Source organism: Perca flavescens, chromosome 14 (genome assembly GCF_004354835.1).
Source record: "Perca flavescens isolate YP-PL-M2 chromosome 14, PFLA_1.0, whole genome shotgun sequence".
Classification (NCBI taxonomy): Eukaryota; Metazoa; Chordata; class Actinopteri; order Perciformes; family Percidae; genus Perca; species Perca flavescens.
The window spans coordinates 14,973,264-14,988,851 of NC_041344.1; the positions used below are offsets into that span (position 1 = coordinate 14,973,264).

General features: G+C 39.5%; 1 protein-coding gene across 5 annotated transcripts in view; it reads right to left on the reverse strand.

Moving 5' to 3' along the window:
- Nucleotides 1-10,417: 10,417 nt before the first annotated feature.
- Nucleotides 10,418-15,588, reverse strand: part of LOC114567867 (myocyte-specific enhancer factor 2D) — a 34,833-nt gene continuing 29,662 nt past the window's right edge. For 3 of the 5 annotated variants that reach the window (XM_028597048.1, XM_028597047.1, XM_028597046.1), the window contains one exon: nt 10,418-14,994. In XM_028597048.1, the coding sequence (XP_028452849.1) occupies nt 14,523-14,994 (472 nt within the window). In that variant the 3' untranslated portion in view covers nt 10,418-14,522. Of the gene's footprint in view, nt 14,995-15,510; nt 15,562-15,588 lie in introns of all 5 variants that reach the window. The other 2 variants (XM_028597045.1, XM_028597044.1) reach the window with 1 other exon arrangement.

The window sequence follows — 15,588 nt, forward strand, 5'->3', positions numbered from 1 at the left end:
AATTTTTTTTGACATACTATACTATGACTCTTTTTCGACATACTATATTATAACTCTTTTATGACATTTTTTGACATACTATACGATGAGTTTTTGTGACTTTTTTTGTCTTCAGTAGTGTAGACAATAAATACAGCTCCAAACCACTTCCTTATTGCCTTCACAAATAACTCAGTGACATAAGCTGCTACAGGTGACATGAAAGAGTTGAGGTTGAGGGTTCAGTTCTTCACCATTCTATTACTTTTTTTTGACATACTATTCTATGACTTTTTCATGACTTTTTCGACATTCTATACTTTTTTTCCTTTTTTTCGAAACACTAAACTATGACTTTGTACGACTTTTTTGTCTTCAATAGTGTGGACAATAAATACAACTCCATACCTCAATGGCTTTACAAAAAGCTCAGTGAGATAATCTGCTGCAGGTGAAATGAAGAGTTGAGGTTGAGGTTTCAATTCTTTAATATTCTATTACTTTTTTATTACTTTTAGGCAAGGCAAGGCAGCTTTATTTATATAGAACATTTCAGCAACAGGGCAATTCAAAGTGCTTTACATAAAACATGAAAGAGCAGTTACAAAACAATTTAAAACAATTTAAAAGACAAGAATAAATTTTACAGTGCAGTATAAGAATTTAAAGAACTGAGAGATAAAATACACGAATAAAGAGCAGTTAAAACAGTTAAAACATATAAAAGCAGATAAAATAGGTTAATTAAAGAAAGGACCAATATGTCAGACATCTCAAGCAGTTCAGTCAATATTTCTGGTTCATCTCACCAACAATGGGTCCTGATGCTTCACGTGGAGGTTTCATTTACAGAAGCATTTACAGTTACAGAAGCTTTAGTATACTCTTTCTTTTTCAATGCAGTCGTCACCACAAGGCTTAGTTCTTTTCTTCAGCAAACCTTGCAAAACCCGGAACGGTCTTCAGACCTTCTCTAATAGTCAGGAAACGTGCTAGTTTTGTAGACTATTTATTTTATTCTTAATTTAATAGTTTCTCAGACTATTTCTGTTCAATTGTAATTGTTTTGGTCTTCAGACCCTTTTGTTAGTTATCAAACTAACTTTGTTGACAGTCCACAGCCTGTCTCTTCTGTAATCTATTGTCACACCCGTATCAAAGAAATAATCAGAAATATGTCAGTTTTTGCAAAATCTCACTGGAATAATCATAAATTCAATTCTATTAATGGGTCTAACTAGAACCCCAAAGAACTGAGATATAAAATATGTGAATAAAAGTTACAGAGCTGTATAAGAAATTAAACATTAAAGAGCAGTTATAGAATGTCATACAGTGTCAACTTCAGTATAAAAAAATGATAAGAATTTAAAGAAAGAGCAGTTGAGTTTCAGTGGACCTGCAGTTTTCTGGGAGTTTGTTCCAGATATGTGGAGCATAAAAACTGAGCGCTGCTTCCCCCTGTTTAGTTCTGACTCTGGGGACAACAAGTAGACCTGTCCCAGCTGACCTGAGAGGTCTGGGTGGGTCATAGTGTAGCAGCAGATCAGAAATGTATTTTGGCCCTAAACCGTTTAGTGATTTATAAACCAGCAAAAGTATTTTGAAATCAATTCTTTGAGGCACTATACTATGACTTGTTTTCCGACATACTATACTATAAAATTTTAAGACTTAATTCAACATACTATACTATGACTTTTCATGACTTTTTTTCGACCTACTATACAATTACTTTTTAATGACTTTTTTTTACATACTATGCTATGATTTTTATGACTTTTTTTCAACATGCCATACTATGACTTTGTACAACTGTTTTGTCTTCAGTAGTGTGAACAATAAATACAACTCCGAACCATTACCTTTTTGGCTTCCCAAATGAGATAAGCTGCAAGCAAAATAACAAGTTGAGGTTAAGGATTCAATTCGATTGGAACACTTAGTTGGCATTAAAGGAATTGCTCTAAGCTGGTTTAAGTCCTATTTCTCTGATCAATCTCGATTTGTTAATGTTAATAATAAATCCTCCAAGTACGCTAAAGTTAGCCATGGCATTCCACAAGGCTCAGTGCTTGGACCAATTCTATTATATATGCTTCCTCTTGGTAATATTATTAGGAAACACTCAATTAACTTTCACTGTTATGCGGATGACACCCAATTATACTTGTCAATCAAACCAGACGAAACTAGTCAGCTAGCTAAACTTCAAGAGTGCATTAAAGATATAAAATCATGGATGACCCATAATTTTCTGATGTTAAACTCTAACAAAACTGAAGTTATTGTGCTGGGCCCTAAACACCTCCGAACCTCATTATCTAAAGACATAGCTACTCTGGATGGTATTGCCCTGGCCTCCAGCACTACTGTCAGAAATCTAGGGGTTATTTTTGATCAGGATATATCCTTTAACGCCCATTTAAAACAAACCTCAAGAACAGCCTTTTTTCATCTTCGTAACATTGCCAAAATTAGGATTATCCTGTCTCAAAACAATGCTGAAAAACTAGTCCATGCATTTGTTACTTCCAGGCTGGACTATTGTAATTGTAGTTGCTCAAATATGTCTCTTAAGACTCTCCAGCTGATCCAGAATGCTGCAGCGCGTGTTCTCACAAGAACTAAGAAAAGAGATCATATTTCTCCTGTTTTAGCTTCTCTGCATTGGCTTCCTGTAAAATACAGGATTGATTTTAAAATCCTTCTCCTGACCTACAAAGCTCTAAATGGTCAAGCACCATCATATCTAGAAGAGCTCCTAATACCTTATTGTCCCACTAGAGCACTGCGCTCCCAGAATGCAGAGTTACTGGTGGTACCTAGAGTCTCTAAAAGTAGAATGGGAGCAAGAGCCTTCAGTTATCAGGCTCCTCTCCTATGGAACCAGCTCCCGATCTGGGTTCGGGGGGGCAGAAACTGTCACCTCATTCAAGAATGAACTTAAAACTCTCCTATTTGATAAAGCTTATAGTTAGGGAGTGAGGAGTTGCAGCGTCCACCTAACTGGCCCACCTGCTTCTCTTCATAATTGTTAGGCCAGCACAGGCAGGGGAGAGTTCAAAGCCCGAACAGGCTACCTCTCCTTATGTCCTGTCTCTCTTAGTTACGCTGTTATAGTTTTAGACTGCTGGGGGACTTCCTTCCTTCCTTTGACACACTGAGCTGCTCTCTCCTCTCCCTTTCTATTACTATTACTATTACTATTTGTGTGTATCCCGTCCCAGAAATGCTTGTTACTAATCCTAACTTCTGGGGAGTTTACTCCCCGGAGTCCTTATGTTTTTTCACCCAGCGTATTTCCTTGGAGAACATTGGCACCAAGATCCTGGTTCCAGCTGTCGCCGTGGTCCTGCTGCACTCCCTGCTGAGCTCAGCGGTGCCCTGCAATGTCATGTGCGTCCTGCTGAACCCTGCTGCTTCCTGCTACGTCCATCCATGCTCTGCAGCGTCCTGATATGACATGAACTACTACGACTACCATTTGAAGTCACTGTTCCATTATTAATTTGACTATTATCACCATATCCCCAACCGGCCCGTCAGACACTGCCTACCAAGAGCCTGCGTCTGTCCGAGGTTTCTTCCCAAGAGGGAGTTTTTCCTCGCCACTGTCGCACTGCTTGCTCTTGAGGGAATTACTGTAATTGTTGGAATTGTTGGGGCTTTGCAAATTATAGAGTGTGGTCTAGACCTACTCTATCTGTAAAGTGTCGCGAGATAACTCTTGTTATGATTTGATACTATAAATAAAATTGAATTGAAATTGAATTGAATTCATCAACGTACTATGACTTTTTTCCACATACTATACTATGACTTTTTTATGACATTTTTCCACATACTATACTAGGACTATTTTCTACATACTATACTATGACTTTTTTTGACATACTATACTATGACTTTTTTTCAACATTTTTCAACATACTATACTATGACTTTTTATGACTATTTTCTGTCATACTATACTATGACTATTTTCCGTCATACTATACTATGACTTTTTATGACTATTTTCCGTCATACTATACTATGACTATTTTCCGTCATACTATACTATGACTTTTTTCTGACATACTATAATATGACTTCTTTCAACATACTAAACTATAACTTCTTTATGACACTTTTCGACATAATATACTATGACTTTTTCTCCGACATACTATACTATGACTATTTTCCGACATACTATACTATGACATTTTTCGAAATACTATACTATGACTTTTTTATTACTTTTTTTCGACATAGTATACTATGAATTCTTCTCCGACATACTATATGACTATTTTCTGACATAATATACTATGACATTTTTGTCGACATTCTATACTATGACTTTTTTTTGACTAACTATACTATGAATTTTTTTAGGACTATTTTCGACATACTTACGACGGGAAGGTAAGTGCGAACCTGGGTCTAGCCGATACCCTTCCAGAGAGAGGAGAAGGCCAGACAGATACACAGATTGCAATGTGTCTAAATGTATGTCTGAGGAGGAGGCTGATCAAGTCCAGAGTAACATAGATTACGGCTATCGAGTGACGTGTAACATACCTGTTTCATTTACAGAAGCTGTAACCTCAGATAAATCAAGAGAGTGGGCCAAAGCAAGATTGGTGTATGCTATTAAACCCAATGTTGGTGGATCTGAGAAGTACAAGGCCCGATATGTTGCGAAGGGGTACAGTCAAAAGATGGGTGTGGATTATGAGGAGACATTTTCTCCTACCGCTAACATGACTAGTGTCAGAGTTTTAATGCAGAAAGCGGCACAGGAAAAGTTGATGTTACACCAAATGGATGTGAAGACTGCCTATTTACATGCACCCATTGACTGTGAGATTTACAAGGAACAGCCAGAAGGGTACAAGTTAAAACCACACTCAGACAGAGAATTGGTGTGCAGGCTAGAGAGGTCATTATATGGGCTTAAACAATCGGGCAGAAATTGGAACAGGTTGTTATATGAGTATCTAACACAAAACAAGTTTCTACAAAACCAGGCCGACCACTGTGTTTACACAAGGCAAGGAGAACATGAGAAGGTGATCATAGTAATTTGGGTCGATGACTTAGTAATCGCAGCAAGCAATGAAAAAGCTATGAATGTTACAAAGGATATGCTTACAGCAAGGTTTAAAATGACGGACTTGGGCAAACTAAGATTTTTTCTGGGCATTGATTTCACCCAGAGTGACTGCTGTGTAACAATGTCACAAGCAAAGTATGTTGGGAAAATTCTAGAGAGGTTCAACATGCAAGAATGTAAACCAAGGTCAACACCTTGTGAACAAAAACTGAACTACACAGATGATGCTACATTGATGAGTGATGTTTTGAGATACAGAGAGGCAGTTGGTAGTTTGATCTATTTAACTGTCTGTAAAAGACCAGATTTGAGTTTTGTTGTAAGCAAAGTGTCACAGTATTTTACTGAACCTACTGAACAGCACTTTGATACAGTTAAACATGTGCTGAGGTATCTAAGAGGCACAAGGGATAAGGTGTTGTGTTACAGGAAATATGATGAGAACCTGGGTATATAAGCTTACAGTGACGCGAACTGGGCTGGTGACGTTACTGATAGACAGAGTACAACTGGGTATTGTGTGAGCCTGACGAAGAGCGGATCTTTAGTGTCATGGAAGACCAAAATGCAGCCCACTGTAGCACTGTCCACTTGTGAGGCAGAGTATATTGCTCTGGCTGCAAACATCCAAGAGTGTCTGTACCTCACTCAACTGCTAGACAGCATTGATAAATATCAGTATGCACTACCTAAGCTGTATGAGGACAACCAAGGCACAATCGCTTTGGCTAGGAATCCTATCAGCAGACAGAAGTGCAAACGTGGATATAAAATACCGTTTTCCACGGTCCATTGTGAATGATAGGAAGGTAATATTGGAGTATTGTCCTACTGAGCAGATGGTGGTGGATGTAATGACCAAACCTGCAACAAAATTTAAGTTGGCCAAATTCGCTAAGTGTTTGTTAGGAGATAACTAAAGGACAAACCCTGATGAAGTACTTATGTAATAGGTGTTTTTGTTTGTAATAATGTGAGAGCAAGTGGGGGTGTTGAATGTTGCTCTCAATTATCCATCCATCCATCTTCGTCCGCTTATCCGGTATCGGGTCGCGGGGGGAGCAGCTCCAGCAGGGGACCCCAAACTTCCCTTTCCCGAGCAACATTAACCAGCTCCGACTGGGGGATCCCGAGGCGTTCCCAGGCGAGGTTGGAGATATAATCTCTCCACCTAGTCCTGGGTCTTCCCCAAGGCCTCCTCCCAGCTGGACGTGCCTGGAACACCTCCCTAGGGAGGCGCCCAGGGGGCATCCTTACCAGATGCCCGAACCACCTCAACTGGCTCCTTTCGACGTGAAGGAGCAGCGGCTCTACTCCGAGCTCCTCACGGATGACTGAGCTTCTCACCCTATCTCTAAGGGAGACGCCAGCCACCCTCCTGAGGAAACCCATTTCGGCCGCTTGTACCCTGGATCTCGTTCTTTCGGTCATGACCCAGCCTTCATGACCATAGGTGAGGGTAGGAAGGAAAACTAACCGGTAGATCATGAGCTTTGCCTTCTGGCTCAGCTCTCTTTTCATCACAACGGTGCGATAAATTGAATGTAATACCGCACCCGCTGCGCCGATTCTCCGACCAATCTCCCGCTCCATTGTCCCCTCACTCGCGAACAAAACCCCAAGGTACTTAAACTCCTTCACTTGGGGTAAGGACTCATTCCCTACCTGGAGTAGGCACTCCATCGGTTTCCTGCTGAGAACCATGGCCTCAGATTTAGAGGTGCTGATCCTCATCCCAACTGCTTCACACTCGGCTGCAAACCGATCCAGTGAGTGCTGAAGGTCTCAGGCCGATGATGCCATCAGGACCACATCATCTGCAAAGAGCAGCGATGAGATCCCCAGCCCACCGAACTGCAACCCCTCTCCACCCCGACTATGACTTGATATCCTGTCCATAAATATTACAAACAGGATTGGTGACAAAGCGCAGCCCTAGCGGAGGCCAACCCTCACCTGAAACGAGTCCGACTTACTGCCGAGAACCCGGACACAGCTCTCGCTTTGGTTGTACAGAGATTGGATGGCCCTGAGACCCCCTCACCCCATACTCCCGCAGCACCTCCCACAGTATCTCTCGGGGGATCCGGTCATACGCCTTTTCCAGATCCACAAAACACATGTAGACCGGGTTGGGCATACTCCCAGGCTCCCTCCAGGATCCTTGCGAGAGTAAAGATCTGGTCCGTTGTTCCACGACCAGGACGGAATCCGCATTGTTCCTCCTCAACCCGAGGTTCGACTATCGGCCGAACCCTCCTTTCCAGCACCTTGGAGTAGACTTTACCAGGGAGGCTGAGAAGTGTGATACCCCTGTAATTGGCACACACCCTCTGGTCCCCCTTTTTAAAAAGGGGAACCACCACCCCGGTCTGCCACTCCTTTGGCACCGTCCCAGACTTCCACGCAATGTTGAAGAGGCGTGTCAACCAGGACAGCCCCTCCACACCCAGAGCCTTGAGCATTTCTGGACGGATCTCATCAATCCCTGGGGCTTTGCCACTGTGGAGTTGTTTGACTACATCAGTGACCTCCGCCTGGGAAATTGACAATGATCCCCCATCATCCTCCAGCTCTGCCTCTAACATAGAGGGCGTATTAGTCGGATTCAGGAGTTCCTCAAAGTGCTCCTTCCAGCGCTCTATTACCTCCTCAGTTGAGGTCAACAGTGTCCCATCCTTACTGTACACAGCTTGGATGGTTCCCCGCTTCCCCCTCCTGAGGTGGCGAACAGTTTTCCAGAAGCACCTTGGTGCCGACCGAAAGTCTTTCTCCATGTCTTCTCCAAACTTCTCCCACACCCGCTGCTTTGCCTCTTTTACGGCAGAAGCTGCAGCCCTTCGGGCCCTTCGGTACCCTGCAACCGCCTCTGGAGTCCTCTGGGATAACATATCCCGGAAAGACTCCTTCTTCAGTCGGACGGCTTCCCTGACCACCGGCTCTCAATTATTGGATGTTAATTTGTGTTTTCATTGTGATTTCATTTGTGATGAACACCACGCGGCACCTGTCTGTGGGCGTGGTTAATAAAAGTCCACCTGCACGCAGCTGATTTCAGTTGCAGTGTGGGTGACATTTGAAGCAGCAGCACGTCTCTCTGTCTCTTCCTTATTCCTCCATGTTCGGTGCTATGTAGGCTACATTTGGGTTCACAACAAGTAGCCACTGTCACATGCTGCTCTGTCAACATATACTATGACTTTTTATGACTTTTTTTGACATACTATACTATGACTATTTTCCAACATACTATTCTATGACTTTTTTATGACTTTTTTTCGACATACTATACTATGACTTTTTATGACATACTATTCTATGACTTTTTTATGACTTTTTGACATTTTTCCACATACTATACTAGGACTATTTTCTACATACTATACTATGACTTTTTAAGACATACTATTCTATGACTTTTTTATGACATTTTTCTAAATACTGTACAATGAATTTTTATGACTATTTTCCGTCATACTACACGACTTTTTTATGACATACTATATTATGACTTCTTTATGACATTTTTCTAAATACTATACTATGACTTTTTTATTACTTTTTTTCGACATAGTATACTATGAATTCTTCTCTGACATACTATATGACTATTTTCTGACATAATATACTAGGACTTTTTTGTCGACATACTATACTAGGACTTTTTTTGACATACTATACTATGACTTTTTTCGACATACTATACTATGACTTTTTTTCGACTAACTATACTATGACTTTTTTTCGGAATTTTTCGACATACTATACTATGACTTTTTATGACTTTTCTGACATAATATACTAGGACTTTTTTGTCGACATACTATACTATGACTTTTTTTATGACATTTTTCCACATACTATACTAGGACTATTTTCGACATACTATACCAGGACTTTTTATGACATACTATTCTATGACTTTTTTATGACATTTTTGGACATACTATATTATGACTTTTTTTGGACATACTATAGTATAACTTTTTTATGACATTTTTCGACATACTATACTATGACTTTTTATCACATTTTTCCACATACTATGACTTTTTTTCCACATACTCTACTATGACTTTTTTTATGACATTTTTCCACATACTATACTAGGACTATTTTCGACATACTATACTATGACTTTTTACGACATACTATTCTATGACGTTTTTATAAAAAATTTTGACATACTATACTATGACTTTTTTATGACATTTTTCGGCATACTATACAATGACTACTTTTTCGACATATTATACTATGACTTTTTATGACATACTACTATGACATTTTTATGATATACTAGATCATGAAATTTGTCATGGCATACTATACTTGGACATTTATATTCCCAACAGTATATAAAGTAGTTTAAACTGGTACCAACTACAGTAAAATGCTACGTGCACAGTATTGCATCTGTAATAGTAATAAAATAATGTATTAACAATTATTTTCTTGAATGAATTAAGTTGTCCATTACTTTGAGTAATTAGTAGGGCCACAAGATGTGATAAAATAGTATGATGCCCATCACAAAAAGTTTAAGTTGATGACTTCCAATGTATTGTTTTGTCCAAAAGCTAAAGATATTTAGTGTAATCTCACAGAAGACTTAGAAAATCTGAAAATCCTCAGATTTGAGAAGCTACTAGAGAATTTTTAGCACTTTTACTTAAAAAATGTATTACACAAATAATTGATCAAATAATAATTGATATCAAATTAACTATCAAACGTTTCAGATTTGTAATATATAATATTAAACACTCTTAGGGGCCAAATTTAAAAGAAACTTTTGGTACATTAAGTACATTATTTTCAATGCACTTTTCCTAGTAATGTAATAATTTTTTTGCATTGTAGTATTGCTACCAGTACATCATTCCAACACAAACAACTTTTAATAAAGCCTAAAAAAATTAAAAAAAGAAGGTGACACCAGAGAAAAACATTGCTGTTAAATCTAGTCTATTGACTTTGTTGTTGCCTCGCTTATACAGTTGCTGCTCAACTTACAGGTCATGAGAGATCATCTAAATTTAGCCATGTTGTTATCACTAAATGTGTGAAATGAAGCTTCATCAAACATGTTTGCAACTGTGAGAATGAGCAGAGGATGAAGAGAAAAAAACTGATGATAAAATGAGGACAAACACTCTAATGCACCTCTGAAATGGACTGACTTACATTTTCAGTGAATTTAGAAATATTTTTAGAGATTTAATTTACACCATATGTTCCTTGATTGGAGGACTTTAGTCTTTATGAATAATTTTAGAGGCACTTCTGCTTTGTTACACAGTATACAGAAAAGTAAAACCACAAACTCATTAATTTCACTCAGTTTGTCTATTTAATATATAAAATACAGTAAAACATACGCAAAAGGGTAATAAGGTTTCAAGGGACTTGGATACTTTGGTACAACAAACACTTTTTGTAAAAGCGGTATAGAATTTCAATAACATATCAGTGCATACTTTGTATATGAAAATATACACAAATTGTATACCATTCTCAAAAAAACAACAAAGAAATATTTTCTTTACAACAAAAAAGAAAAGCAGACTAGCTCAACACAATATATTAGCTATAAATTTCATCTTTAGTATTTCATATGCTACATTATTCTGAGTTGTAATGTTGATGCATGTCCTTTATCATTATTGTACGTAACATACATTTTGTTACCTGTATCCCATGCATTTACATTTTTTTCAAATTTCATGATTACTAATTTCAGTTGTTTCCCGTTTTTATAAATATATTCTATATCTTAATTAAAATTGCAGCATTTAACTGGTATTTCCTTCATTGCATTTGCTAATACCACAATAACTGATCGTGCAATTTTCAGCAAGTTGTTTTAAAAAAAGGAAACCAGTACTATGTTTATGATAAGGAAGAGAAAATAAAAACTATCCTAAACAAAATAGCAATAAAATAAAAGCTCCATAATAATATAATAATAGACAATGGAACTGTCACCAGCACAAAATAATCCAAAAATAGTGCGATTCTAAAAAACATTGTACACAACAAGTAACATGGGTGCAGGATTTCATTTCTCATATAGATTGTCTTGTGACTAAATTGCTAGATTGGACAGAGAACCTTTTTTTACATAAACAAAACCTGCATGAGGCAGGAAACCAATCGGTGTGGTGTCACATTTCAATCAACCATCAGCGCCCACAAAGACAAAGTTCTATTGAAATTAGTTGTAAAAATAGAAATGACTCATTAGGTCTGCCTGAAGGCTGGTACCACTTATCAGTTGGATCTTTAAAGTAATAGTTGGACATTTTGGGAAATGCGCTTATTTGCGGGGAGTTAGATGAGAAGTTTGATACCACTCTAATGTTTGTCTGTTAAATATGAAGCTCCAGCGGGTTAGCCCAGCTTTGCATAAAGCTGGGGGAAAGAGCTAGCATGGCTCCCTCCAAAGGTAAAAAAAAGAAGCATACTAACATCAATCTCCCAAATTAACACCTTAAATCTTGCTTGAGCTTCGTCCCTTATTCAAACTCGGGAGTGTTTACGCATTATTCCAAGATGGTGTCCCACCGCAGGTAGCTTTGTATTCACATCATTTAAAAAGCTTGAATTAGCTACTGTTGCGGTGTTCTGTATTTGTGATCCAGATACAAAGCTGAATTGATTGTATTACTGTTAATATTGAATTTTAAAAAGATCCTAAGTGAAAAATTGAAGAAAGAAAAAAAGTAAATATCGCGCTAAGGTGGAAAAGTTGGTGTATCAATAAAAGCCAAATGCAAAGTACAAACAGACAAACATCAGATCTGCGTTGAGTGATGATGAGACTGTAACATTTATCAATTTCCCAATTATTACATGAAAAATTTGTATTATTCACATTTTCTTTTGTAGATTTTGTAAAGAAATTGTGTAAAATGTATGCTACATTTTGATGAAATATTTTTGATTAGCTGACTAGAGATAACAGTTTTCCTTTTCCTGCTGAGATAACTGGCTGTAGCTTCAAATTTACCACCCAAACATGAGTGAGTATTGATCTTCTCATCTAACTCTCGGTAAGAAAGCGAATAAGCGAGTTTCCCGAAATGTAGAATTATTCCTTTAATGGTTTCAGTGGCAAATCTTCTCCAACATGAGTTTATTGAAAGTGTTGGATGGTAAATTTATGACTGAAAGAAGAAAACAATACTACTAACCTGAAATTAGCAGAGTGAAAAGCTACCCAAAATTAACCCGATTATAGAAAACATTTTTTCGGACACTCACCACAACCCCACAGTGTCAAACACTGGTTTCACACTCTGCTTGGGGCTGTGAATAATCGCACCAAACGGCATCAATTCATAAAAGCTGCCGTGTCCACTTCACCTACACAGACTTAAAAGTATAGGATTGTTTAAGTAGATAATAAACAGTCAATAAACAGTGGACACAACAGTCTGCACTTTGAGCATCGTCACAAGGAGAAAAAAAAAAGGTCAAGCAATCACTGAAGAAACTTCCTATTTGTAAGCTATAAACAACCTGTGTCCACACACACTCATACACACAAACTTGAAATGGTTTCAACTAAACAAATGTACACTAGAAACCATACAATTTAACAACAAACACAGTAATTGGTAGCCAATCTCTCAACTTATTTTCAAAGTGGAAAAAGGCGTAATCTGTGTCTGCTTAATGTCAAAATATGCATCAAAGAAGTGTGTTTTATCTCTTAACTACACTATAAGTGAATGTCAGTGCCCTAATCGTTTCATGTTCAGGTGGTCATGGACAAATTTAAATTTGATCGTTGGTTTTTAAATATGTGGTAGGAGAATATGATGACACCACAACCAAGCAGGCCTCTGTGAGAGACAGAAAGTGCACAAACCATCAACACTAGCAAAAAATAAGTTTACTGAAACAAGTCCGATCCACCAGCACTACCTAGTGTGGTGAAACCCCTGCACCGTAGCTCGGAACATATTAAATTCACACTCATATATGCAAACAGATCCACTGAGAATCAACACATTGCTTGTTTTTAGGGATACCTAGCAAAGTCTATGCAAATATAGTCATATGTACATACACGTTGTTGAAGCCGAAAAGCTATTTTACTTTGTCGCCAACTGAAGCGGTAGAAATATAGAAAATGTCTTTTTCCTTTCACTTTTTGAAACACGGCAAAGAGCTAAGGAGAGCTAGAGAGAGCTAAAGAGGACATCAAAGCTTTTGTATAAGGAGTGATTTTTATACAAAGAATTATCTACTTTTGGACAACGAACGACCTTCAAAAACAGATTTTTTTTTTTTTTTTTTTTTTTTTTTAAATCCCAACAGATAAAGAACCAAATACTTTTCGGACCCAAAAAAGCCACCAGAGAGGCTCAAGAATCTCATACTATGCATTTAACTGGATGGCATCTACTCCTGGTAGTAAGCCGAGTGGCTGGCTGGATTTCTGTTTCAACAAATTTCCGTCCAAGTTCCAGATGAGGTGAGAGGACGGGAGGAGCACACCGTCTGAGGAGAGAGTGACGGCAAATTCAAAGCCTGAAAAGCATCAACAGTTTCTAGTTCTTGTTTCCGTGACTGTGATAATTCGTCATAGTCCCTGCACTGTGTGCAAGAGGCATTTGGCATTTTTGTTGTTGTTGAGAGAGGTTGATATTAGCACTCTGGCAAGGTGCTCGGCTCCACCTGAGGGTTCGGGCCTGCCTGGGTGTACGAGGTTGGGAAATGTGGCAGCAGAAAGAACCACTCATGGTGAAGTATCTTTACCTAGAAGACCTAGTTTGAGGCGGTTGGCTCAGTGCCAGATAGATGCTCAATCCTCAAACTTGTCCAGATTAAGTTCTATCCAAAAGCAGTTCGGAAATGACTAATGGAAGAATGGACAGCACACAATACAAGTGACGTTGGATTTCAAAGAGCAGGAAGTGGTGAGTCATACAAGTCCCACAACGTCGACAAGTCACCAATCCCATTCTGAACAATGTAGAAGAGCTCGATGTAATTACATGAAGGTGAAACCATGTGAAAGAGAAATGTTTTTTTATGGTTTTGTGAGATTGCAAAAAAGGTTCAACACCTCATTTCTATGGAAAACTACTATATGTGAGACCATTCAAGCAAGAAGGTTTAAAAAAAACAAAAAAAAACAAATCTACTGTCCCTCTAATCAAGGGTCTAAACAGGACAAAATATCCATCTGAGCACTAAGTCATCCTCTCCTCACTCAGAGCACGATCCCCAAAGGATTTTTTTTTTTTTGGCAAAGCCTCAGAAGTCTGGGTGAAGCTGCTGAGCTGTATAATTTTGGACAGAGGCAGATGTGTGATGATAGTGTCACATGGCAGTGGAGGTTTAAGGATGAGTGTGGGTGTGTGTTGTGGGTGTTTAAGTGTCAACAAAACTTCACTGTGGGTGCAAAGAGGTGTGGCAGGCGCTTCTATGTGACCCAGGCGTCCAATCTCAAGCGCTTGATGTTTCCTCCCTCCTGCTCTGGTTCGTTCGACGCCCTGAGATGCTCGGCCGAGGGGCTGAAGTCAGGGCGGCTGCCGGGACCGGCGCTTCCTGTAGCACCAGCTGCGCTGCCGCCACCGCTGCCCCCTCCACCTGTACCTCCTCCACCAGCTGCACCAGTGTCATCACGATCGCTGCCTTCAAAGGAGCTGGCGTTGCTGCTCACGCTGTCTGCAGGCGAGCGGCCAGTCGGGGGCTCCAGGCACAGCAGGGAGCCGGGGTACTGTGGCGGTGCGGTCAGGATGGCTCCCCCTGAGGTCGAGGACGGCGTGGTGGAAGATGGAGGAGGGCAAGGGGTGCTGCGATCCCGGCCGGGCGAGACGGGTTCCGACTTGATGCTCACGCTGGTGTTTGTGTTGACGGTCAGCATGGCACCTTGAGGTATATGAGTCACAGACCTGAGAACAGGGTCACGGAGGGGAGAGAGAGAGAGAGAGAGAGAGAGAGAGAGAGAGAGAGAGACCACAGAAGATAAGGAACAAAGAGGAAAGGCGAGAAGAAAAAAACAACATACAAATGATTAGCTACTTAATAAAAAAGGTGTATGAGAAACTGGAAGGTCACGTAAAGACAAAAACCTAAATTACAAGGCACAGCACCAACAGGGAAAAGCCACACTTGATTATTCAATAATCCAATCAATTCTGAGCCTTCAAAGCAGAAGCTCCCAAAAGATCAACACAACAGCCCAGGAAGCATGAAATGATTCGCGTGACAGGGTGGTTCGCAGTGAGTCAGCTATGATGTGAAGAAACTACAGATGATAAACAGAAAATTATATTGGGTTAGAGAACATGGTGGAAGCCGGAACTTTGTCTTATTTCCCGTTTGACTGCAGGCAGCACCAGACATGCTTAGGGGGAGCCAGCCAAAAGCACACAGACACACAGGAAAAAGGAAGTGTGATACAGTACCGGCCCAACCACTCATCTCTACCCAAGAGCAGGTTGGACGGAGAGCCAACACTGTGGGGAGAAAACAAAAAGTTGGAG